The 27,731-nt window shown below is 43.0% G+C and overlaps 1 protein-coding gene and 1 long non-coding RNA gene across 2 annotated transcripts in view; both read right to left on the reverse strand.

The window, feature by feature from the left end:
• The window catches only part of LOC311510935, a 169,994-nt gene that overhangs the window by 25,769 nt on the left and 116,494 nt on the right, over positions 1 to 27,731 (reverse strand). The window contains exon 3 of the long non-coding RNA XR_014709165.1: positions 336 to 499. This is a non-coding gene — a long non-coding RNA (uncharacterized lncRNA). The remainder of the gene's footprint in view (positions 1 to 335; positions 500 to 27,731) is intronic.
• LOC311522441 (uncharacterized protein) lies at positions 13,183 to 27,331 on the reverse strand (the record flags this gene model as incomplete). The annotated part of the gene is made up of 3 exons (XM_084631778.1): positions 13,183 to 14,173; positions 20,405 to 20,869; positions 27,217 to 27,331. The coding sequence occupies 3 exons, from the start codon at positions 27,329 to 27,331 to the stop codon at positions 13,983 to 13,985; spliced, it is 771 nt and encodes a 256-aa protein (XP_084487904.1). The 3' UTR covers positions 13,183 to 13,982.

Raw genomic sequence — 27,731 nt, forward strand, 5'->3', positions numbered from 1 at the left:
CAGAATAGCCAGTGGGTCAGGCACATTACCTGGGATGTATTGTAAATTCCACCCTATTCAAATTATGACCTGATACTTGGTGATGGTGTTTAGATGGTTTTGTTTATTGTTTGCCATTTTGGCTTGTAAAGAACAAGTAGGCCGCCATGTTGGACAGCCTTCTTGTTCCCGTCAGGAAAGAAAGGTGGGAAATTTATTGGCTTGCTGCTAGGCAATGGGAGGGGAAAAGATTCCCTCTGAATGGGAAAAGATATAGTTTATTGTTGGGGTTTATTATTTTAAGGGAAGCATCCATCCATCCACGGGGTTTTACCTCAAGTGGTTAGGGCTTTTACCCGCAGATAGGACGTCTCAAAGGGGTTAGGGTGGGAAGTGAGTGAGGCCTCTCGCCTGAATCGTCGTTGTTCATCGCCATTCTCTGCTGCAGTAGCTGTGCCAGCGGTGATCGTGGTCCAGTGTGTCGTTGTCATCTATCAGGTCCTGGTCTCAGCAGCAGCATCTGGACAGGGTATAGAGAGCAGTTGTCTCTTACCCCCTTTTGTAATTCCTTGTGAAAGAGTGCATGGTTATAAATCTGGTCAGTATTATTAATCCCCTCTCCCATTCCTTTTGTTTATCCTATTCCTAATTCCCTAGTTAATAAAATCAGTTGTTTCAAATGGGTCTCTGTAATTATTTTAGATAAGCTCTGATAGATGGGCCATACTGAGGGAATCTTGGGAGACTTCTGTTGGCTCCCCACAGTCTTCTGGAAGTAGGGTTCTAAAATAACAATACAAACTAACAGTATGGCTATTCAGGGGTGGGCCTTGCTCAGTCTCTCCTGGTGGAGCTGGGTCTCCTAGGTTCAAGACTCTGTTCTGCTTGATTTAGAGCAAGGACTTGAACCTGGGTTTCCCACATCTTAGAGGAATGCCCTAGAGGCTAGGTTATGGGCTATTCAGGGGCAGGCCTCTCTCATTCTCTCCTAGTCGGAGTTGCTCCCTTGTGTATAAATAGTAACTGGGCTAGAACAAGAGACTGATTCTATAGCGTGGCCCCTGGGGCACTCAGCTGGCATGTGGCAGAGCTTGGTTCATGTCCTTCTGTGCCCGATTGAGGGCCCTGACCTCTGGGTATGGAGTCAGCCTTGCTTTCTCTGGCCCAGCGGCTATATACAAAGTGGAAGAGCTCCAACAGGAGTGACCCAGCATATCCAATAACTTTTCAGCTAGGGTACTCCCTTGGACTGTAGGAAACTCAGGTTCAAGTCCCTATTCTAAGTCAGGCAGAGCAGGGACTTAAACCTGGGTCTTGCAGCTGACTGCCCTAACCACTGGGCTATTCCAGAGACTCCGACATACCCCTCCTGTAAAGTTTATTGTCAAAACTGGTAAGCTTCTGCAAAGTTTTTGGTTTTGATAAATCAGCATTTTCTGAAATCCCCCTCCCCTCACACACCAAGTTCCCTAACTGCTCTATTGCCCAGTGTCAACTAGTTGCTCCAGAGCCCATGCAAAATAGACACAAGATACTCTGACAGCCTGTCAAAGGGCCTGAACAAGTAGATTGGGTATAACCCTGGTGTGCTAATCAGTCAGATAAAGAATGGTTTCTTTACTGATTCTGCTGTCCCCAACTTGGGTGGGGGAGAAGGTCAGAAAAACACTGAGTAACACCCTCCCCCACAACTTGGGGGGTGTCACCATTCAGACTTTGACCTACTCAGTAATTGTAACCCCCTCATCCTCCTTACTGGCTTGCTGGTCTCTCTACCCCTTTATACGTTTCCTGTAGCTTCAATGTGGTAACCTGCTGCAGTTGTTAGTGGCCCTTGCTAACCCTACTACTGATTCCCAGGTGTGTGTGTTTGGGCTATAACCACCCAAAACTATAAGATAAACTGTGTGGGAGAGGGAGAAGAAAGCGAAAGCAATCCTGCAAATCTCCAGTCATCAGCTTACGGTTCTCAGTCACACTGTCACAACTCCATTGAATAGGGATAGACTCCTAGAATATGGGCCTATCTAAGGCAGACTTACATGATTTCATTTCCATCCTTGATGTGGCCTAGCCAATGTTGACAATGCACATCCTGCCCTTTCAAATAGTTCACTGATTCAGAAGTTTATAAACAGCTTAGTCATTTTTGTTTTCTTCTAGTGTTCCTACAGCACTGACACTTTAGCTTTCAAATTCAGTCACATTTTTTGAGCAAGAAAACAAGAGCCTAAGCATTAGCCTCTCTTGCATACTGAGACTACTAAATGAGACTATTTCACATGAACTGAATTATTCTTTCAGTATCTGTTGTGTTTTTCTTCGTTGACAAGGTGACCAAAGTATCTTCACGCTCTTGATACCCAGGTTATCTTTACTGCATACATGGAGGACAACAATTTGAGACAATTCAGAGGAGAGCAACAAAAATAACAAAAGCTTTTGACATTAAGATCAATGAATTCAGGTAAAGAGAGCTGGCCATGTTCATTCTAGGGAAAAGAAGCCTGAGGCAAAAGAGAAATGTCTACGGATATGTGAAAAAGGGTGTTGGGGACAAGGTTCAGTTAAGTATAAGCCTGATTTAACACAATAGCCCAGTTAACCATGTATTCTTAGCACTGATGGTACATTGTATGGTAGTGTACTCTTCACTGCATGAGCCTGGAGGTTCCCCAGTTTTGAAGCAAATCAGGATTGGAATGGGTTGGCTGGCCAGCATCAAAGTTTACACTCTGGATTTACCAACCCCAGAGCACAGTGGAGAGAATGGCAAACAACTTGGAAGCCTAACTTAATTTATGAGCGGGTAGGGAGGCAGAGTAAGCTGACATTCTTCTCACTGTGATCCAGGGTTTGAGGACCTGGTGAATAGGATTTCAAGCTGGCTGCTTGTGGGGAGGTAGTTCCAACCCAGCTGGTGCTGTCTCCATTGGGTTCAATTTCTGGGCCCTGAATCCCCAAATTCCTAACCGACCTGTTTTTCTAAAAGAATTGTTCTGAAGGTGCCTATTTATTGGTTATAGCATTTTAAAAACATAATATCCCTCATAGTAATTATGAATTTAAAAATATTTCAATATATTTGTGGCCTGATCCAAAGCCACTGAAGTAAATGGAGGTCTTTCTCTTGACTTCAGTGGTCTTGGGCTTGCCCCTGATTGTTTTCTTCACCCACTCTCATTGGTGTGTCAGTGTCTATAAAACATAGAGGTAAGGGAAAATGGCAGTTGTGAGGGCATAAGGAAATCAAGCTCATGGAGCAAGATGCTTCTTCAGACAAATCTTTCAAGGCTAGACCCATCAGTAGTATGGACTGATAGATCCATCAGCAGTATGAGGACAGGAAAGTACTCCATATACTCACCAGCTATTGAGCACTTGAATTGGTATAGGCCCATCTTAATGCAATTGGTTATGACAGTTGAATGGCAATCAGAACACAGAAATCTGGCAATGTAATATTCAGGAAGCAATGGAGAATTTCAACAATGGGATCTTTTGTCAATTACTGTTGGGAAATATTTAGAAACCTACGGTGAGAGATGGTGCTTTTGGCTTTGGTCTCAAAGACCGATTAGTATATTTGGAAAAAGTTGCTTTAAAAAAAAAAGCAGATTCCAACAAATATTGAAATGGGCCAGTTAATTTGTGAAGTCCCCATTGTGTCAAGCTAGAAGATTCAGTGGAATACTCTTCTGTTATGGTGTATTGAGGCAGACAGAAAGCTACTAATACTTCCCTTAGCCTGGAGGGGACATGAACCTGAGTTGTGTCTCATTAGATCATACCGAACATCCTCAGGGGTAAATTGGAAATGTAGTGTCTAGAAAAATATAAGGTGGTGTTTTGCACTGTGTACATAATCACCGGTTTATACATACAGTAAGAGTTTGGGCTGTATGAAAGGTTATATTGTAGTGGCACACTTGATAGACTCATGTTGATGGCATGTTTATCTTTAATGAGTTCTAATGGTTCGTAATTTTAGTACTAATAGACCATTCCTGTGGCTTTCTTTATAATATGCAACCTGAACGGTGTTTTGTAAGTATTTTGGCATCTGTTCCAGTTGGATGAGAGGATCGATTGAGAGGTGAAACCAAAGCATATCAGAGAATATGCCAGCAAGAGCACACCATGTGGATAATGTTAAAGCCAATATACTATAGCCACAGGGTTAATGCTATTACTGGGGTTAATGAATTCAGAATGTTGCTCATTTTTAATCCCTGTCTTCTGTGCAACAGTGTGCTTGCATTAGTTATAGTGAGCAGACATATAACAGAAGGGGCTTGAAACAGACCATCCTGAATTGAATCATAATATATAGATGATGGAGACTTGTCTGAAGATCCTACTAGAAGAAATTTGTTTGGTCCTGACCTTATCAGCCTGCAGAGCATTCTGGTTCCAGTTCAGCAAAGCACTCAAGTACATGCATAACTTTAAGCATACATAGGGGACTTAATTGTATCCTTAAAGATAGGCATGTGCTTCAGTGCTTTGCTGGACTGGGGCCCAACTGCACAACCAAGCAAATGTTAGACTAGTGTGACAGGGTCAGGCCAGATGGCTACAGGAGAGTAATAGAAGGCAGATATATTAGCCCCAGGTTAAGTAGGTCCCTTTTCCCTGGGTAAGGTAACAGGGATGGTTCCAGAACAATCAGGAACCTTCTGGAGACAATTAAGACAGGCTGATTAGAACACCTGCAGCCAATCAAGAAGCTGCTAGAATCAATTAAGGCAGGCTAATCAGGGCACCTGGGTTTTAAAAAGGAGCTCACTTCAGTTTGTGGTGTGCGTGTGAGGAGCTGGGAGCAAGACGCACTAGGACCTGAGAGTGAGAACGCGGACTGTTGGAGGACTGTGGTGTACAAGCATTATCTGACACCAGGAGGAAGGTCCTATGGTGAGAATAAAGAAGGTGTTGGGAGGAGGCCATGGGGAAGTAGCCCAGGTAGTTGTGGCTGTCACACAGCTGTTCCAGGAGGCACTCTAGACAGCTGCATTGTGCCAGCCCAGGGCCCTGTGGAATGCAGCTGTCTAGAGTGCTGTCTAGAGTCCCCCCAAACCTCCCAACTCCTGGTCAGAAACAGGAGGAGTTGACCTGGACTGTGAATTCAGAAAAACGGCCAAGCTGAGGGCTGCCGTGAAGCTCCAAGGCGAGCAAATCCGCCAATAAGTGCAAGACCCACCAAGGTAGAGCAGGAACTTTGTTACACTAGGTAGAAATATATTACCTAATATTCACATCCAGCTCAATATGGAATCAACTGCTGTGCGCCTGCTTCAGAAAGGAAACTGTGCTCTTATAATATAATGTGGGAGCCTTTTCCAGCTTAAATCTAAAATATGCTCCTAGGGTTCGATCCTATGCCCATTGAAATCCCTGGCAAAGCTCCCATTGACTTCAGTGGAGCAGGATCAGCCACGTTTTTCTCTCCAATATAGTCACAAAGAGTAGGATTATTTAGGGGCAAATGATATTCCCAGCACTCAGTCTGAGTAAATGGGCTGAGGTCTCTGCAGTGATTCCTGCAACACGGGATTGCTGCTGCTGGCTGTCAGAGCAGTAGAGGAACCGCACTATGGCCTCAGTGCTGGTGTCGCTTCCATAATCTTTGTGAACCCATCTCACACAGCTGGCGATTAACGGCTGATGGATCCATGTGTCTCTACTGCCCACCCGCCAAAGAGCCACTGCATATAGCTGCATGTGCTTCTGAAGCAGCGCTCAATAGTGAGCAGCTTAGGACATGCACCATCTACGTGGCCTCTGCCTTCCTGGGCAGTGGAAAATGCATTGCTGGAAGGAGGAGGCTTTGAGGTTGATTCATCCAAAGCAGATCTTCCTGTTCGTAAATAACCGTGCACACTAAAAATTTGAGCAGTAATAGCTTCATGATCCACATTGTACCAAATAAGGTTTTATGAATCTGAGGCTAATCTTAAGTTTTTCTTTTCTCTCGATGAAGAGAGCTACTTCTGACAGTGAACTCATCAGTTCTGTCATGGCCATACAACAATGAGCTGAAATGCCAATTAAAAAAAATTAGCTGCATTTTGCTTTCTTTGGTATTGAATGCTTGTTATGCTCTCTTCGATATGTTGTTCCTGGCAAGCAAAGAGTGTGATAAAAATGTAGTCTGGAGATGGGAAAGCTGAGCTACAAGACTTAAAAAAAAAAGGTTTTTATTCATTTCTTAATTTTTTTGTCTTCCATAGTCATCAACAACTTGTTTCTTAGATGAGTTCATGGGGAAATATTCTGTGTTTTAAACTTATTTCAAAGTGCATGGGCATATAACATTACTCAAGTGCTAATAGTCAAACATAGGAACGAGCCACTTGCAAACATTCTAGTTTGGAGACCATTTGTTGGCTTACTTTTTAGGGTTTGTCTGCACATGACGACAGTAACTCTAGAATAAGGTAGGGTGTGAATTTAAAGAGGATTAACTATTCCTGATTAACCCCATGTGTGGATGCTCTTATTCCGGAATAAGAAAGCCTTATTCTAAATTAGCTTAATCTGCTTCTAAAGTGGACCCACTTAATACAAAATGGATTAAGCTAATTCAGAATAAGGCACTCCACTTTTATTCTGGAATAACAGCATCCACATGGAGTTAATCGGGAATAGCTATTTAAGAATAACTCCCTGTGTAGTCAAGCTCTTAGTATACTGTTTCCATATGCCAAGGATGTCAAATGGAAAGCCAATAAATTATACCTATTGTAAAACCCTAGTTCTAATTTAGTACTCCATTGGACTAGGATACTGATCTGGAGTCAGTAAATGTGGATTCTAGTCTAGGCTCTGCCAATGGCCTGCTGTTTCAGTTTAGACAAGTCACTTAACTTCTCTATGCCTCAGTTTCTTCATCTGTAAAATGGGGGGAAATTACACTATCTTCAATAAAGTGCTTTGGAATCTATAATTCCAAAGTGCTATACAAGAGTTAAGTATTATTAATTTATAGTTCATCTGTTAAGAAAATAGATCACAAGGAAGCCTTTTAGGGCCAATTTTCTTAATACATTATATAATTTTCATGGTGGCTTAACAAGTCCAATAATACAAATGGTAGTACCAGTACTTTTTTAATGTAGCTCAAGGGTGGTCAAAACTATTGGAAATGTGAGCTGTATAATGATTACAGATGGAGACTCTCTGGCTTCAAATATCTGAGGATCTTCCCTTGAGTCAATACATTGCATTATCTCAGACTACTGCCTCTTTTCTTGCCACCTGTTTAATGCAGCCCTAGAGGAATTACTCCTCGGGATTCATTTGAAAGTCTGTTTGATGCTACATATTTTAATTCATTTTACAAGGAATTGTGTATTTTTTAACTTTTATGTTCTTTTGTTTATCCCATATTTGAGGAGAAATGAACTGTTAAGAAAATATACTACATCTGCAGGGGAAAGCTATTATGAACTGAATTTGGACTTACACATATTAGTACAGTTGTAAATTAAGAGCATGTTCTAGTGATCTGGGTTCAGGACTGGGAGCCAGGAACTCTAATCTTGGCTCTAACACTGATTCTCTCTGTGACCTTGGGTGAGTTATTTAACATCTTCACAAGACTGGCTTCAGATTCTTTGAGGAGGTCGTCTGTGAAATGTCAAGTGCAAGACCCCATCCAGCTGCACTCCTGGTATCCCTGCTATTGCACATCCTCATACATGTGTCTGACCTGTCTTCAGCCTACCTGTAACCCACCTGCAGCTGTGGTGACTTCTTTCCTCACTTGTCTGTCAGGCTCCATAGCCTCTGGTGACCTTCCATGCCCTCATGAACTGGGAGAGCCAAAAGGTAGAGCTGTATGTACTAACCTATTGTGGACGTGTGTAAGTGCTTGAGACTAAGTAAGTTTAGCTTTAACTGAAAGCACTTTTGTGTTGTTCTGTTTGTGCCAGCCATCTATCGGTCAGACGGCCGTGTCTCCCCTGATTTATTTCCTGACACCACCTCACACAAAGTAAAAGTTACCAAGAGCTTTGGCTTGAAAGAACCCTGGGTAACAGAGCCAGAGAACCATTTACTATTTCGGGAGTGGCGGAGGGCAGTAGGGGAATCCAGTCTCCACTGTGGTCTACTGACCAGAGTCAAACAGGACCAGAGATGTGGTATTGGGAGTGGTGCTGTCACTGGCAGGGTGGATGTATGCATGTGGCCAGCGGCCCTGAGAATGGGGTCCTATTCAGTCACATAAGTTGTGTAGGCCTAAGATACCTAATACATATCTGCCTCATTCTCCTTTCTGCAAAATGGATATGATGCTTTCCTACCTACTTCAGAGTGGTGTTACAAGGTTTAATTACTTAATGGTGTTATAGGGCTTGGTCCAACTCTTACTCAAGTCAATGGGATGTGGGTTATGTCCTTAAAGATGGACATGTACGTATGTTTTGAATGATTCTTTTATGCAGGGGAAAGTCTGCAGATTACAGTGCTCTTCCCTTTATTGCCGTTTAATGGAGGCAGAAACGAGACCAGTCAATTAAGGCACACTGTAGCCATACCCTGGAACTCCTTTCCAGTTCATTCTGCTTCCTGAAGTAGCAGGCAATGACCTGATGAACCCTTTCGACCCCCTGCACAGAGTAACTTAAAAAAATGGACTTAGAACAAATAAACTGCAATATGGCTGCTGGCAGAGCTGTTCCTGTCAGTGCAAGAGCCACAGAAGGCGTTTGTGAACTTTGTCCCTGCGACTTTGTTTTCTGTTTGTGGACTCTGGCTGCGGCATCCCCCTCAGCTGTGTGGTAAACTCTAATATCAGGAAAGAGCAGGTGTGCTCCACTGCCTTAGTGGGGTGTGTGGTCAGAGAACTACATCGCTTCTATGGGTATCAAATTGCCACTCCTAAAACCCACTGCAGGTCTGACCCAGAAGGGGCTCCAGGATGATGCAGGAATCAGCAAGGGAGCAGGCAGGAGTCAGTGGATCAGGCATCTCCCTGCCCCGCAGCATAGTTGATGCCTTCTCCCACCACCACTGTGGGCTAGGCTGGATGGGAGGGGATTGAAGCAAGGAGCAGAGCCCAGATGGCAAGAAGCCTGCTGACAAAACCCTCTGGAAAAGACACCAAGATGCCTGGGCATTCAGCTGCAGCTGAGGCTGCTTGAAGCCCTGTCCCTCAAACCTCAGCAAGCAGGCTCATTCACTCGGAGGGCAGAGTGCCAGGATGGCCCAAATTTCATGAGCTGGGTAGTCAGTAAGAGGCAAAAAGGCCCACAGTTTCCATTCCTTCCCTCATCCTTCAACAAGGATGTTGACCAGCAGGTGTACATCCTAACTCCCCAGTGCCAACCCACACTGACTGGGTTACCCAGTCTCAGTTGACACTCTGAGCCCCCCTATATCCCACTGACTGGACTCTCTGGGCCCCATGCTCAGTCCATGGGCTCCCGCTTCTTCCCTCTTTCCTCCAAGCAACTGGCCATGGAAGGACAAGAGAGAGCGCAGCCAATGAATTTTAGAAACAGAGAAAGAAAGGAAGAGGGGTAGTAAAGGGGTTGGATATTCTTCTTGATGAGGTGCCAGAAGTAGAAAAGACAGGTAGTGAGACTACCTGCAAGTATTTTCCACCAGGTTTGGAATCAGAAGCATACATCCCTCTCCATGCACCTCTGAAGGAGATGATTAAGGCAGACTGGGAGAATCCAGCTAAAGCAGAGCATTTGGAAAGGCTAGCTAAAAAACACTAGAATGCGCGCTGATCTAAAGCTGACCCAGTCACACTCCCAAAAGGACATGAGACATTCCTTTGATTAGTTAAGGATACAAGCATGTCAGTAGATGATGACTTTCTGCCTAAGGACTTGGCAGACAGGAAAATTGAATCCTCCTGAAGGAGGAATTTTGAGGTCACTTTGTCCATTATACATGCTTCAGTTGCATCCATTTCCTTTGCTGGAGTTCTTCTGGCCTGGATGCATGCTCTTTCTCTTGGTGTTCCACTAAAGACCAGAAAATCCTTTGGCCTGGGAGCCACGATAAGGAAAAATCTTTGGCAGCAGTTTTCATGGTGGACATGTCTATGGATGGTCTCTAATGTGAGCGCCATAGGGTGTAACTCTTTGATGTGATATCAGTTGTGGCTGAAATCATGAAAAGTGAACCTTCAAGTCAACAGTGGCTGGTCATGGTAAAGTATACAGGAGGTAGGCTTTCCCAGGAACCTACAGATCAAGTAGCTGCAGAGTCATCTGAGAAATCAAATACTTTATTGGCTACAAAGAGTTACAGGAGGAATTCCAGATCATTCTACATGCCCACCCCTATTCAGTGAGGAATTATGGGAGTCAACCAAGAGTGAATGTCCGAGCAGATTGGCTGAGCAGACAAAGGGCAGATCCAGCAATCTGCATCCCAAGGTATTCAAACAGATGGTCAGTAGATCAAAAATTCTGACAAAGGGAATTCAAAATTTGATGGCTTGCCACTAGCTGAAGCCAAAATTAAAGTTTCTGTGCACTTGCAAGTGTTTATGTACATATTAGCTGCTTTTCCTGTTATTTTGTGAGTAGATATAACTCTGTTGAAGGTGCTTTGGAAATCTCTCAAACTGACAGGGGCCTTCCAGGGTACATCCACACCCAACCTACCTTGATTGACTGCTCTGGCTTCTGCCTTCAGTAAGTGTGAACATGAAAAATGTAGATCTGATAAAATGGCTTGAAATCATTATAGAGCAAGTGCACCGTTTTTACCCACATGCAGAAGTGCTCTCCCCAGCATCCCACACGAGAAATTTGGCTGTTTTATGTATCTTTTTAGTATGTACTATAGATATGTGAGACAACTTCCAAGCCATGGTGGTCAAGGTTTTTAACATTAAATTCAAGTTGGTGTGCTCAGGGACTCACAGAACTCAGTTACATATGTTGCAATGGGTCAGACCCCTAGCAGATGCATATCAGCATAGCTCCATTGACTGGGAATCTGGCCTATGATGTGTATATCACATAGACCAATGCATGAGATGTATTTCTCAGAAGGACTTGTGGGGGAAGAGAATTTAGGTCAGAGGTCATAAAAATAAACTCCAAGGATGCTGAATGAGAAAAGAACAGCATATTAGAAAGCAATTTCATAGGCAATCTTATGTATGGTGCAGAATTAAGCTGTAACAGGAATGCTTCTGGAGCTAGGTGTGGTCTTCAAGGTACAAATAGCTGTTTCTTATAACTTACAAAATAGATTTGGAGAAACCATCTGCAAGCAGTGAGGAAATATGTCCAGAATGTTATCTTTTATGCTGCCAATTCTGTCTTCCAGACAAATGGCAAATGTGTGTTCCATGCTGAAGCGAGAAGCCAAGAGAGAAAGCGGTGGGTGTCTTTTTGTCTTTATTTTGCCTTTGGGAGTGAGATTTAAATTCAAACACATTATGATGGCTGCTTCACTTGCCAGCATGGAGGATATAAGGAAAACAAAGGCAGTCAGTCACAGTATCAGTCAAAAAAAAATAAATAAAAATGGCTTACTAGTAGTATTATTGTATTTATAGGGCCAGATCATCAACTAGTCTGTGTCAGCATAGCAGCTCTATTGGTTTCAATGGAGCTACACTGATTTACACCGGCTGAGGATTGGGACCATTATGTTCTGTGGCAGTGCCTGAAGAGCCTATTGAGGATTCAGAGCCCCACTGTAGGAGGTACTGAACAAATGAGACAGTCCCTGCCCCAGAAAGCTCAGCAGCTAGGATTTTGACAGTAGGCTGTGGGTGAAGAAGCAGACAAAAAGGGCTGGGATGTTGGGAAGACAAGATGTTTGTTCACTAAGAATTACTTAAAATTAGTAAATCTTAACCACACAACAAAGGTAGTAAAATATTTCTAAGAGAGGTGAATACTCCGAAGACCATACATGATATAAATGCAGACAGAGAAAGAGATGGTGATCTGAAGGCCTGATTCAACTGCCACTTAATGAAAATGCTCTCTCTCATTGACTTCCATGGAAGATGGATTGAGCCCAAAGTGTTTAAGCATAGACTCTAGAATAATAATCCCAGCTTTGAGCCCTGAATCCTATGGCAAATCACTAACCTCTCTCCCTCAAGTTCTCCATATTATGGCAGACACCTCTTCTGCTGCAGGAAGTGTCTGCTTAACCATGCACCCCTCCCTCCATAGGTGTCTTAAAGAACCATGAAGGCATAAACACCAGAGACCAAACTGATCCCTGTTATAGTTCCATTGAAGCTGATGGAATTTTACCAGGGATATTTTTCCCCCTGAGCAACTGCAGATGGGGATCTCGCTGGTTTGCCCACCCATCAGCAGTTTGTACAGTAGAATAACCCTGATCTCAAAAATGCTTTAGCGGTTACTGATTTGTGAGGGGAAATTCACAGCCTGTCTGCAAAAAGCTTTTACTGCAGTTAGTTTTTTTTAATCTAACCCCTACATCTCTACTTTCTGCTTTCCCCATTGACTAATTAAGAGATTTGAGCTTTCCCTTTGCCTGTATGGCAGCTTCAGCCAAGAAGACTTGAATGTTTCCCTAGATCAGTGGAAAACTACCATTTTAGAAAAAGGTTAATAAAATCCCAACCAAAGAGCCCACCAGAATTCTTAGAAAACTTGCCAGATCTCTGCAGGATGGGCTGAAACACTAGCTGTCCCAGGGCAGCATTTTTTACTGGGTCTCTTCACATCAAATAAAACACACCTCTGGGCAAGCTTGTGTTTCAGTATTTTTAATAAGAGACGCTATTGCACCGCTGCTGAAGAAACAAGGATTTAACATCTTATAACAGGTTGCCAAAAAAAGAAGAAAAAGGTATTAATAGAATTCTCTTCAGAACAAAAATGGAAAAATTAATCAGCAAGGGAATCTGGGCAAATATACCTCAAGTTAATATGGTAACTAATAATTGATGTTGAAGTGGCAATTTTATCCCAAGAATTTCCCACAAGATTTTATTTCAGGCACAAATTAAGCAAATGTACTTTATTTGTGGGGGTGGGAAATAGAACATGGTCAGCTTCTTCTTTTTTTGTGTGACACAAGACAGAGAAGCAGAGTTAGAACAGGTTTCAGAGTAGCAGCCATGTTAGTCTGTATCCACAAAAAGAATCGGAGTACTTGTGGCACCTTAGAGACTAACAAATTTATTTGAGCATAAGCTTTCGTGAGCTACAGCTCACTTCATCAGATGCATTCAGTGGAAAATACAGTGGGGAGATTTATATACACAGAGAACATGAAACAATGGGTGTTACCATACACATTGTAATAAGAGTGATCAGGTAAGGTGAGCTATTTCCAGCAGGAGAGCGGGGGTGGGGGAGGACCTTTTGTAGTGATAATCAAGGTGGGCCATTTCCAGCAGTTGACAAGAATGTCTGAGTAACGGGGGCCGGGGGGAATAAACATGGGGAAATAGTTTTACTTTGTGTAATGACCCGTCTACTCCCAGTCTTTATTCAAGCCTAAGTTAATTGTATCCAGTTTGCAAATTAATTCCAATTCAACAGTCTCTCGTTGGAGTCTGTTTTTGAAGTTTTTTTTTTGAAGAATTGCCACTTTTAGGTCTGTGATCGAGTGACCAAAGAGATTGAAGTGTTCTCCAACTGGTTTTTGAATGTTATAATTCTTGACCTCTGATTTGTGTCCATTTATTCTTTTATGTAGAGACTGCCCAGTTTGACCAAAGTACATGGCAGAGGGGCATTGCTGGCACATATCACATTGGTAGATGTGCAGGTGAATGAGCCTCTGATAGTGTGGCTGATGTGATTAGGCCCTATGATGGTGTCCCCTGAATAGATATATGGACACAGTTGGCAACGGGCTTTGTTGCAAGGTTTGGTTCCTGGGTTAGTGATTCTGTTGTGTGGTGTCTGGTTGCTGGTGAGTATTTGATTCAGGTTGGGGGGCTGTCTGTAAGCAAGGACTGGCCTGTCTCCCAAGATCTGTGAGAGTGATGGGTCGTCCTTCAGGATAGGTTGTAGATCCTTGATGATGCGCTAGAGAGGTTTTAGTTGGGGGCTGAAGGTAATGGCTAGTGGCGTTCTGTTGTTTTCTTTGTTGGGCCTGTCCTGTAGTAGGTGACTTCTGGGTACTCTTCTGGCTCTGTCAATCTGTTTCTTCACTTCAGCAGGTGGGTACTGTAGTTGTAAGAACGCTTGATAGAGATCTTGTAGGTGTTTGTCTCTGTCTGAGGGGATGGAGTTAGAACAGTTTTACGTTAGTCTCTCTCTCTCTCTTTAAACTTTAGCTCAAACACACTTCATCTGATCTCTCTGAAACATTATGGGGGTATAAAGTAGGATGCACAACCTAGTCTTATTCCCAAAGTAACCCAGAACCTCTGAAAATATTTTGAATCCATTAAGCTGAATGAATCTTCTTTAGCCATGTTGCCTTTACCTGTAATGAAGTCGCAGCAGATCTATACTTTCTCTGTTGGACCCAGACTAATTTCTTCTTTCATTCCACTGGGATGTGAGAAAAGAAGAAACCATCTGGATCCAGCAGAGGATACTAGATATATGCTAGGTCCTTAGGCTTTTCATTAAAGGGGTTATGTCTGCCTGGGATTAGATATGGAGGCATGTATGGAAGAAGATAGGGAAAGGGGAGCTCTCCTGGCCCAAATCAGTGTGTTTAAGTGCTTTGCTGAACTAAAGGCTAGATGAAAAAAGGGGGGGGGTACAAGGCTATGTGAGTGGGCTGGAAGTACATAAGAGCTGCCGTACTGATTCAGAGCAATGGTCCATGTAGCCCAGTGGCCAGTAACTGAGCTTCATGGACAGTGTAAAGAACAGGGCAATTCTGAAGTGATACACCCGTCTTCCACTCCTAGCTTCTGGTCGTCAGAGGTTTAGGGATGATCTGAGCATGGGGTTGCATCCCTGACCATTTTGACTAATAGCCATTAATGGATCTATCCTCCATGAATGTATCTAGTTCTTTTTTGAGTCCAGTTATTCTTTTGGCCATCACAATGTCCCGTGGCAATGAGTCCACAGGCTGACTGTGTGTTGGGTGGAAAAAGTACTTCCTCTTATCTGCATTAAACCTCCTGCATATTAACTTCACTAGGTGATCCCTGGTTTTTGTATTGTGGGAAAGGGTAAATAACACTTCTCAATCCACATTTTCCATAGCATTCCTGATTTTATAGACCTCTATCATGCCCCCCTTAGTTTCTTTTCTAAGCTGAACAGCCCTAAACTGTTTAGTCTTGCTTCCTGTGGAAGCTGTTCCAAACCCTTGATCATCTTTGTTGCCCTTGAGGCCATAGGCAGCCAGGCAAAACCTAAAGCAGTACTGAGGCTGTTTCTAGGTGCGCTGGAAGCCAGGCTGGTCCCTGGCAGGCTCAGCTGAGGCACCATAATTAGTAAATTATAGGATATTGTATATGTTTGACAGTTCACTTTTGGGTGTGAACTTAAATTGTCTTCTGAGGTTCACTTATCCAGTTCGGGGAGAGCCTCATAAATTGCCCATAGTGCTTAAAATCACCACTGATGTTTGTTTTCTACTTTAGCTGCAGATTTGTTAGATTCAAGCTGCAATTGAACAACAACTCTAGAAACTAAAATGACGGTACCTGTTGAGTGCGCACACTTTACATGTGCTCTGGGCCACTTGCCAACCTGAAAAGGCAGCGAGTAGATCATCTCAGCTGCACTGAGAGTGGAGGTGTGAGTGGAGGCAGTACCGCAATATTATGGTGCCTCAGAGCTGAGCCAGCCAGGGAACAGCCTCAGTAGTGCTTGAGGTTGTGCCTGGCCGCCTATGGCCTCAAGAAGCCATTCCAGCAGCTAGGGAACACCAGGGCACAGAATAGTCCTGGCCTTACCCCCTTTCTTACAAGAATGCCCTCTGCACCCACCACTCCAGAATTCCTCTTGGGTAGGGGGAATGTTCCAGAAGCTGGTTAAGACAGCTTTGCTGTGCAAAGGGGCTATAGTGGGACTGAGGATCTGGCCCCATACATAATAATCTTCTTAGTAGACATATTTTAACAGACTATTTTCAAGTTTTTACTTCAGAATTGATCATGGAACCATAAACATTAACAATCTCCCTCTCAAATGAATTTCAGTGTACAATATATATGTAACTGTGGTTTTAGATATTTTATAGCACTGAGCATAATATTAAAATACGCATGTCACAAATAATGGTCATCAGTTTTAATGAGTCAACAATACCATATTAATGAGGCTTATGTGTCTGTCCAATGAATTTGTAGTCTAGTTCAGAAAACAAAGGCAGGATTTAATTTTTCGAACAGTGATGATTTCCTGTCAAACTGTAAGTAGCTGTGGGTTGCTGAAAAGTGTTTGTTTGTTTGTTTATTCAGTCATCATAATGAGAAACCTTAAACAGTAAATGTAGTAGCAATCATGGAGGTCACTATTAGAAACACACCCTGATCCTGTCATGTGAGCATTACAGATCTGAAACATTCCAGTGAAAAAGCACAGGGTTAGAGTAAGAATTGGGGAGTAATTCCCAGAAGGATGGATTTAAGGCTCAGGGAAGCCCAAACTCCCCCAAATCCAATCAGCATTTTCCTTCTACCAGATGAAATCTAATCCGCACTCCTGTTCCTGTTATTTTATTAGTTTTCCCCCCAAATCACTTGGCTTCCAGGCCCTGTGGATCCCCCCCTTAGGCTGCGGGGGGATCCTTTAGCAGTGGGCGGGCTCTGCCTGCTAACTTCCTGGATCCCAATAGGATCACTCTCCTGCTGCCCTCTGACCATGCTGTATCACAATATATAGTCTGATTTTGCAAACTGAATTTTTCTGAAAATTAAACCCCATGTTTACTTTTAAGGGTGATTCAATTAACATTTCCCTCTCAACAAGAGGAATTTTCTATTCATTGTTTAGGGCTGTCAGTTTGTCACCTCTTCACCAGCCTAAACTGTATGTGGGGAAGAGAAGAGAGTGTTTTTTTGTTTTAAGCAGAATCCACACAATAATAATGTTGTGTGTGTAATTATTACTGAGAATTGACCATAAAAAGAGAAAAGTGGATGTTCTTCTGAGGAAGTGTCTTCACAGCACAGCAAGGAAGTGAGCTGTTGCTCACGAAAGCTTATGCTCTAATAAATTGGTTAGTCTCTAAGGTGCCACAAGTCCTCCTTTTCTTTTGCGAATACAGACTAACACGGCTGTTACTCTGAAACCTGTTCTTTTTTCTGTGTCTGGTCTTCATCAATGTTATGCAAGTCCATATCCAGTGTATAACAGAGTAAAACCAATATGACCGTAGTGAGGGTTTAGGTATAACTTGGATTGCTGCAGTTAAAGAAATTACTCTCTCTAGTCTTGTGCAGCAGAGGCTTCTGTAATGTAAGGCAGAACTGTCAAGAGTGAAGATGAGAAAGCTGGAGCCATGGAGGATGACTGTTCTTCAGTCAGCATGGTGTTGTCACTATGTTTCAGTGAATATATTACTGCGGATGGCAAATGTACACCTGTGTACTTGGCACTGTGACTTTAGAACATAATTACGAATATGTTCTGCGCACTATGACTTTAGATTATCTCCGGCCCAGTCCAGGAGGCCTAGCATTGTTACCCTAGAACAGAACCAAAGGTATTCTATAAAGGAAAAAAAAAGAGATGGTTATAGGCCTCCTTTTGTAATGACCAAAAGATAACAGTGGATGATGGGCAGTGTGCCAACTTAAAAACAATTCTGTTTCACCAGCAAACATCACCATAAAACTACGTGAGCTGAGCTCTTTCCAGTTTGAAAAGCTGTACCCTTTTGCTGTAAAAATAACTATCTGACCTCTTCCAGACAGAACAAGAATGGGTGCCCAGATCTTGCTGTTTTCAAAAAGCTAGTATCACAGACAGGGCAGTAGGAAGTACCTTGCATGCAAGATAAGAATGGTATGGCTAGATTTTCTTCCTACCAAAAAAATGCCCCCTTTGTAACCATTTGTCCTATTGAACTCTGCATAACTGACATAGCAAAGCATATTAAATTAATGATCCATTGCTGGCTCTTACCCTCCTGTTAATATATGGGCTCTGAGGAAAAAGGTTTATATGGGAATATCATGAATACAAGGTGAAAGTTAACTGCAGTGTCACTTCACCTCTTATGTCCTTTCACTATAATATCGAGGTTCAATATGCCATGCTGTCTCCTCTATTCAATACTTTTCTTCTTTTGGATGAATTAGTTCGCTGCCTTAGTTTATTTTAGGGCTGGCCAATTCAAACTGTAATGCTGACATACCCCAGTCGTCATTGAACCTGGAGCCTCTGGAACTTAGTGCATGAGCCTCTACTGCATGAGCTAAAAGCCATATGGCTAAAGCTGTAGAGCAAACTCATTAATCTCTTTCTAAGTAGTCTCGGTGCCACTAGATGGGACAGAAACACCACACCCAGGAGGAGTGTGGGTTACATACTTCCCCTACCTGAGGAAGCACATCCCAAGCTTTAGAGACTTTCCAGTTGAAATCCCGGACAAGCCCCAACTTTTAACACCCGAGCCCCCACTTGTAACACTGACAGACCCCGGTCGTCGGTGGGCAGGATTGAATCTGGGACCTCTTAGTGCATGAGCTTAGAGTTGGGTCTAAGCGAATCAAGTGCCTGCTTCCGTGCTGAAACCCCGTCCTCAAGATGTGTAGCCAGCTTGAGTCTTTCCTCTTGCCTCTCATCATGCCTCTCCCCCAGGGGTGAAAGTAACATTCTACACTTACTGGTACAGGGGCCGGCTCCAGCCCCCAGAAGGGGTGGGGCCTTGGGCAGAAGGGGCGGGGCTGTCGGGGGTCAGTGTCCCCGAGCCAGCCCATCTGCGCTGCCCGGCCTGCGCTGCCTGGGGCTCCAGCTGGGATTTAAAGGGCCCGGGGCTCTGGCCGCTGCTGCGGCCACACTTTAACGTCAGCTGAGTATGGGCTGGTATTGGTGGCCACTTCTTACAGAACGCCGTACCGGCCCATACTGGCTTACTTTCACCCCTGCTCTCCTCTAGCTGCAAGTCCCTCTCTCTTGGTACTGGACCAGCTTGTGGGCCCTGTCCAGAACTTCAACCATAAGTTCATCATGGAAACGCTTCCTCTTGGAACGGTCCGTGAAGGTAAGTTGGGCCAGGCTTCTGCTGCAGTGTGGGCAAGCTGTGGAAGTCCTGCAGCCAGTAGAGGTCAAGGGGCCTGGAACAGGACAAGACACAGGGGGCTACTATCTCAATTAGCTCAGTGCAGGAGCACAGAAAAAATCTGTGAATCTGTTTAGAATGTCAAGGACAAAATGTTACTTTTCCAAACTGAACTTCACTATATTGTGAGAGGGCGGCTTCAGACCACAGAAGTTACAGCCTTGTTAATCACAGTGAAAGAAGAGCAGAGATCAGGGTAAGTGGGTTTTTTTCTAACAATCGCAGAACTACTTTGGTTTGGGTGGGGCTGCCATCCATGGCTGTACCACAGAAGCTTCTATCATTTCAGGCTATTTCAACATTTTGGAGGACATAATGGTTCTGTGGTGCCTGATTGGCAAAGGGAGATGTTATTCCAAGTTGCTGGTGTTCCCTGCAGCATATGCAACCAAAGTAGCCTAATGTATAGTGACTAAACAGCACATTTGTTTGTGGAGTGGGCTGGTCAGCTACCAAAGTGCCACTGGGAAATACGCCCTTCCCTGCAGTGTGACTATCTATCTGGGGTTTGCAGCTATTGGCACCAAGGATTAGGTCAGAATTCATGAGGGAATCAACAGGATTCTCTGTTAGCTTCCACATGGCTTAGCCTATTATGGCTGCGTGCAAACACAGAGTTCCACAGCCATCCTCCTTAACCACATTTCTACACCTTTCTGCACAAAATTTCAAACCCCAGTCATATTTGGGACAAATGATTTTTGTCACCTATGTACTGAAATGGACTAGATTTGTAAATGGAACACATTTCCACCTCCCATCTGCCCCTAGGGTGACCAGATGTCCCGATTTTGTAGGGACAGTCTTGATATTCAGGGCTTTGTCTTATACAGGCACTTATTAGTCCCTCAACCCTGTCCCCATTTTCCACACTTGCTGTCTGCCCCCCACAGTTCACTGTTTTCAGGTGGGTTGACAAAGCTTTGATTGGTTACAGAGTGGCATACTGACAGTCATGGCAATGTAAAGTTGTTATTTTTAAGAAACAGGAATGGCCCAAGCAAAAATCTGCACCTTTCCAGTAAAAATTCACTTGCAAGGCATTTTTACTGTTTGCATTTCCTGGTTGCCATTTTGAACACCACATGATGGGGGCGGGGAGGTTGCCAAGGCACTGGCATGCAATCCGCCATTAGCAGATATACGCTACTAGCCAGGGCTTCTGATAACATTTGCATTGGTTCATAGAACAGAAATCCCTTCCATTACTGTATTCATATTCATTAAAATGAATCCAGAAACTTACCAGGCTCGTGGCTGGCTTCTGTCCCTTCCGTGACTGCTACCCGCTCCACAGTGGATAATTCCTCATGGTGGGCATCAAACAGCTCCTCTAAGTATGGCCCCAGGATGCGCTGCTGCTGCTTCTGCTCCAAAGCCTCTTTTAGGACCAATTTCAGCAACAGCATCACTTCACTGTCCTCACTCGGTGCCTGCTGCTGGGTCCCATCAGTTTCCATTCTAGATTCTGGGGCCAGCAGGGCGCCATCCCAGCTGACCAGGTCGTCATCCACCACGGTTGGCTCTGTGCTCAGTGCACTGCCCAGCACCCCGTTAAACTCCCTATAAAATGGGCATGACGTTGGAGAGCTGCCCGAGGTGCTGTTCTGGTTCTTGGCTTTCCCGTACTCAGTCTTGAGCCATTTAGTCCGCTCCCAGCACTGGTCACAGTCTAACAAATTTGCAGTACTGCCAGCTTCTTTGCTATTTGCTGTTATGCATAGTCACTCCTGGTACTCTTATTGAAGTCTACCGTTTGCTGGCCTTGCACCAGAGATTTACCAAAATCGGGCTGTGCTCCCATGACCATGAAGCAGGGCACTTTGCAAACAGCTGCTTTTGTTCAGTCTCTGTTGTAACCACAGAAGGCTCTTGGTGTGTTTGCAGCTTGGCGGTCAGAAAACAGTGGTAAGGTTAATGCTGACTCACTGAGCTGCTGCAGTATAGGGGGCGGGAGAGTTGCTTCTGTTTTCACTGGAATCGATTGGAGATAGACAAAGGAAGTTGGCCCATGGGATTGTGGGACACTTTTGGCTGACAACCAGGACTAGAGTTGTGGGGAGGGCATCTACACTGCAAAGCAAGAGGGCTCAAGACCTGGGTCCCAGCTTGGCTTGCACTTGGACTCTGCATCCCCGCAGAGTCCTAGGACCCTAGGTCCGAGCCAGAGACTGAGAGATTTGTGTGTTGATGGAAGTGGGGTTTGGGGTCAAGCCAGAGTCTGACCCTGGGCTTACATTGCAGTGTAAATATAATATTTCTCTTCATTATTATCTCCCTTCTCTTATTTCTAAATGCAGTTTATCCTCCTGTTGGTCATTTTGGTTACTACCTACAAGTTCACATGTGCAGTTCTGCAAACCGTTATTCACATGAATAGTTTTTACTAATGGGAGTGATCCCATTGAACTCAGTGAAATTTCACACGAGTAAGAATTATGCATAAGGGTTTCCAGGATGTTGCCCAAGTTAGGTTCATGGACATTGACACTTCCCCTGTGAGGAGTTCTGTGTGAGCCATCTTTGATTTCAACAGTGATGGTATCCCCATTCTTCTCTACCACTCATTTGTTTGAATAAGCTAATAGTTCATTTGTCAGTTCTGATGCACGATTATTATATTGTCCAGTTCCAAGATCTTCCCTTCTTTTACATGTTGTTGCTTGTCAGAATAGAGCTTGCCTTTCATTTCATCCTTGTTGTCATTTTAAATCTTAAAATAATTGGATACTTGTGGTAGTTTTGTCCTTTTTCTTCCAGACTGTCGCTCCAATGGGATTACTCAAGCAGACATGGGAAGTGTTGCTCAATAGGTCCTATGGAACCTAAATGATTCTTAGGCCTAATTCTGATCTCAGTTCTGGAATAAATTTGGAGTAACTTGGAGTTAGACCAACATAAATCCTGTGTGAAATCAGAATCAGGGCCCTGGTTTTCAGTCTTAATGCTCCATTTTTGCAATTCCGATTGTTTTAAGTAATGTCTAATTTTGTCCTGGTACTTCTCTTAACATAGAAAAACCTCGATCAGGAAATTTGGGCATAAACTACTAGTTCAGTCTCTGTGCTTTGAGCTTTCTGTTAAGACTGCCAGCGAGGGTGTTCTCTTTTGCGAAGTAAATTTGGAGTGCTCTGAGATCACCTACTCATTTCACATTTGATCGTCGATGCAAACAGCTTTCAGAAAGAGATGCCTTCTAGCTACTGAGGTCAGATTTAAACTAATCACCTAGACGTGAAACACCCTGTCTTCCATTTTTTGTTTCCTGAATTATCTAGTCCCTTGTTTTTTTGTTTTTTTTTCTTGTGGTGCTAAATATATAAATAAAGGGTGGTGGTATCTAAAGATTTCAACATAGGACTCAGGAGCCAGGCACTTGGGAGCTACCACTGACATTGACTTTCTGGAAGCTAAGCAAGTCATTTAATCTTGCTCAATACAGTTTCCCCCTTGGCAAAATTGGGAATGCCACTAACTGATAGATACTGACCTCACAGGGGTGTTGGAGGATTGGATTCATTAGTTAAGTAGTATATGAAGATGAAAAGTGCTTTGTAAGTGCTAAGGTTTCTTAAATCTTTAAAAATTATTGTACTGCTTTTATACAGCTGGAACACAAGCACGTTTGAAAAAGGAATTAATTCCTCTTACTCCCATATCTATACCCTTAATATGGAAGAGTCCAATAGTAGCCACTTCCATTGCTTAGCTAGTCCAGCAAACTGGTTGTGTGAACATTCCTAAGCATTTTTTAATATACTCTCTAATGCTTATCTTTGTCTGTCCTGGGAGCATAATGGAAAAGACCTAAATCCCTGTTTATAACTGCAGTATCAAAAAAATGGTGTTAATTGTAAGCTCTAAATTTCTTGGCACTTAAGAAAATAAATACTTATAATGACCTAGTAATATGGGAAGGGAATGACAAACCACAAGAGATTACTTTGATTGTGTGGTGCATGAACACAACAAGAGTTATTAAAATGTGGGAAACGTTGTGAATGGATTAATATGTCATTGTTAATGGCTAGGAGAAGAGAGTTTGCAGCACCATAAAAGGCCGTTGGGACTCTGGGGTACTGGTGTGTCATAAGTTGCAGAACCCAGTTAACTTTTTTCATTGCTTTTCAAAAACAGCCCATGATTTGCAGAGACAACCCTGTAAGAAAACAATTTCAGCTATAAACTCAATGCACCACGACTAGAGAAAATAGCCACCTTCTGAATGGCTGTGCACTTTAATATGTATAAATGTGATGTTTTTATTACTTTGAGACAGATTTTCAAAGGTATTGAATGGTAGCTTCAATGGCAGGTAGGTGCCTAATCTGCATACATGCTTCTGAAAATACCACAATGTTCCTATCTGCATCTTCTAGTGCCTAAATACCTTTGAAAATCAGACCCTTAGTTCTCTGAGTGAAATTCACCCATGGGCAGAGGGCCAGCACAAGGATTCTATGCCACTTTAGTCCCACTTAAACCCATGATGATCTGCCTGGGGGTGGATTATCAAATGCAATTAAGGAATAGCTCTCCCTGTGGTGAATGGATTTGTATGAGCACTGTAATATGAATGACACTATGGGATCGCACAAATGCACACTTATTTTGTGTGCATGTCTGACAAGAGAATTGCATTTAAATAGGTGCATGTGTAATGGGTTATATCCAGGTATGCACATACAAAGCAGGCATGTCTTGGCACACAGAAAAATGGGGTTCACCTGAAGACTGAAAAGCAGGCCCTTTATATTCACCTGTGTGAGTCCTGCATAATTCTCTGGAAGTCAATGGAATTACAGTCGTGTAAAACCCGTTGAAGTGAGATCAGAATTAGGCCTATAGCTGTACCAGGAGATGGAACTCTTCTGTCATATCCACAGATAGGAGTTGGGGCTAGTCCCCACACAGGACTTGCACCAGGTTAACTAAAATCAGTTTTGAAAGGAATTTAATTAAAGCCATGCAAATTTTATATGCAGAGTAAGCTTGAGGGCCAGATCTTCAGCTGCCTCTTGGAGCTGCTCTAAACTGCACCCAACTGCAATGACCCTAAATGGATAGCTGCCCCTCTTCCTCAGGGCTCAACTGTCACTTTACTGCCCCAGGAGTGCTGTTGTGTCCTGCTTTGTATCACAATTTTAGAGAGCCACATCCCTGGCTGTGCCTCAGGACTGTTCTAAACTACACCCAGCTGCAGGGATCCTCCGGAGGATCCCTTCCCTAGCCATACCCCTGAGATGACTCCTGTGCTAAGGTCAAGAGGAGAAGGGGGTGGCTGATTTCCTCTATACCTGGGAAATGCCATGGAGTTGTCAAACTGACTTTAAGGCTGCTTTGCAAAGCAGTACAAAGCAACCTTAATGGGGTTCAGAATGTGGGCAGCAATTTCATATAGGAAGACCCAGTCAAGTTTGTAACTTTACTCAATAGAGAATGTAGTCTCATGAGCTAAAAAAACCAAACAGTTCTCGTGCTTATTTCTTTGACATGGTTCTGCACTGAGATGATCTGTCAGATCTCATTATGGTTTACTCAAGAAAGATGTTTCCTTTTTATCTCTGCCCGCCACTGAAACAGTCACAAACTTAATCTTTCTCCAGAGACCAAAAGAGATGAAGAAAAATTCTAGTCAGTTGAGTTGTTGCTTGAAAGATTCATAAGCGTGTTCGCTTGGCTTGATGGTCAGCACTGGTTTCATGCTCCCTTTGATTTCATAGCTTCCTAGCTTCCAGCTTCACAGGGAAACACTCCTGAGTGACATGAGAGGTCTGCACATTTTTCTCTATTTCTCCCATGGTTTCCTTTTAAAAATCGGCTTCCTGGGGGCTCCACGAGCTAGTCTGACAGATTCTGAATCTGACACTGTGATTCAACCAAAGAACAAGTGAAAAATGAAGATTTAATAAGTTAGCAAAGTTGCATTATTGTCTAGTGCAACATTTTCAAAAGCACCCAAGTGATTTAGACTCTTACATCTAAAGTGTTTGGTTTTGAAAATTTCACCCAAGTTTCAGGATTTGGGGTACAATGACAACCAGTTTAAAGTAACTTCCCCCCACTGTTATAGTGTATATATATTTTTGAAAGGATCCGATGTAGCTAATTACCAGTGGAGTAGTTTTCACGGCAACTTAAAGCAAGACAGTGGCACTTCTTGCTGGGTGAGGCATTTCTGGCTGAGATGTTCAGAAATGTCAAAATAATGTGTTTCCCAGAATAGCCATTGCAGACCTTAAGGTTATTGTGGTTGGCATATTCAAAGACTTTATTTTTAAAACAGTGCCACAAGTTATTACATACTATCCTAGGGATGTGAACTGGAGTATGCTTAAAAAAAGACTAATTTTAATGATAAAATACTTACTGCATGAGCACGTCAGTAGCTTAACTTTGCTACTGCAAAGGCATTCTTTTTGTACACTTTTTAAAGCAAGCTGTGATTTTATATTTCTTCCCTAAACTATACTTTGTGTATTAGTTTGGGAAAAAAATAACTACCCTCCCTTCCTTTTATGGAATTGGAATTCTCAATAGTTTTTCACCCAGTGAGGTTTGGGAGGATGTCTTTGATTTCAGTAGCAAAGTAGAAATAGGAAAGCTCTTCAGAACAATTCTGACACAAAATTAACAATGTCCTAAGAGAACTGTAAGCGCTATAAGAATTACTTCATATGAGAATTTTCCACAGCTTCTGACTCAATCATGGGAAGTTTCCATTTGACTTATTGGGCAGATTTGACCCTATTGAGCTCTCTTGGTTTGAGTTCTGTCAGCAGTGGCAGTTGTAAATATATGGCCTGCTCCTCCTCTCCTGTAATAAGCATCTGATGCACAGGAGTGCTGGAAAGAACCAAGACTCTATTTCCAGGCCCAGTCACATGATCTAGGTCAAGTTAAGGGTCAGTACTCTGTCACAGGACTGGCTTCAGTAGTTACCATTATACTTACTCACATATCAGTGCCGCAGCCATGTAAAAAACACTGAATCTAGTCAGCAGAGTTGATTCACTGAGGGGAAAATTAAAACCATAGTGAATCCAACTTCAAGATGGGAGAGTCTGCTAACTGATTAAGTCCATCCTTTGGCAGGCAAAAACGTCCACTAGAAATACCTTCCCTCTTAAGACAAATGGGAGGCAGTTTGAGAGAACAACTGTTGTTTGTTCAGTTCCTCACTTGATGCCAACCAGAAGTCCTACTGTAAGGAGTAGGAAGAAGCAACTAAGTAGTGGCAGTTTTCAAAGTACTGATAATTCTGACAAGGATCAGCCGTGGTAGTTTCAGGAGATGGTGGGTTGAGACTAGGGCATGAAGCATAGAGAAAAAAATTATTATAATACTTAGCCTTTATATGTGGCTTTGCAAATACGGTTGTCACTCTCCCCCTTTTACTGAGAAACTAGTCCAACGAGAGGTCAAGTGACTCACCTAAGGATGCACAGTGCATCAGTTTGAGAAGTGAGTGGTAAATGGGCTTCCGCAGAATCCTTTGTGTTGGTTTCCATGGTAAGCACTACAGAAACTGATATAATGATTTATAGAGTGCTTCTGTGATCTGAGGAGGACCAATTACAAGTAAAATCTGCTTCAGTGGGAGATCAGAGACAGAGAAAGGAAGCTGATTTAGGACCCTCTGCCAATGAGCTGTGACCTACATGTAAAGAACTGCTCATTTCAAATTTCACTGGAATGTACAAGGCCTTAATAAATATGTTAAGAGACAGAAGATAGTAACATAATTGTAATAAAAAAGCAAACATTATCTTACTTCAGAAAACACATTGAAAAGAGACAATCTAAGAATATTGCATATAGCTCCTTTGCTAAGAGCCTGACCCAAAGCCCATTGAAGTCAGTGGAAAGACTTCCGTTGACTCCAGCAGAATTTGGATAAGGTTCCTAGAAAGATGACACAAAATTCGAACACTCCAGGGGAAAGAGAAAAGAATGTCAATATTGTTTCCAAGTCTTTAGAAATTTAAATGGTGAAAGCATATAAAGATGGTGAAAATAATATTGAGCGTAATTTGACAAACTAGAGGTGAACCTTACCCGAAACCTGAATAACTCCTGATTTGTAAACTTTTTCCTGAGCATTGGAAGAGTTTGGAGCTAGCTTCAAACTGTGCACATCAGGGCTAGCTCTGTGTCTAATATAGGGACACATAGTAGCCCTAGTTAACACAAAGGCACTTAATATAGATAGCATCTTGCTTCTACCTAAAAGTGAAGAATAGGGTATATCTTAATTATAGTTAGATTGATAGTGGAGGATTGGAATCAAAATACGGTCCCTACATGTGATAAATCTAAACTCTAAATATACAACTTACACTCCTGTCAAGGTTCCTTCCCCACTCTGAACTCTAGGGTACAGATATGGGGACCTGCATGCAAGACCCCCTAAGCTTATTTTTACCAGCTTAGGTTAAAACTTTCCCAAGGTACAAACTTTTCCTTGTCCTTGAACCCTATGCTGCCACCACCAAGCGTGTTAAACAAAGAACAGGGAAAGAGCCCACTTGGAGACATCTTCCCCCCAAAATATCCCCCCAAACCCTACATCC

The sequence above is a fragment of the Lepidochelys olivacea genome (assembly GCF_965140295.1).
Source record: "Lepidochelys olivacea isolate rLepOli2 genome assembly, chromosome: 1".
Taxonomy (NCBI): Eukaryota; Metazoa; Chordata; order Testudines; family Cheloniidae; genus Lepidochelys; species Lepidochelys olivacea.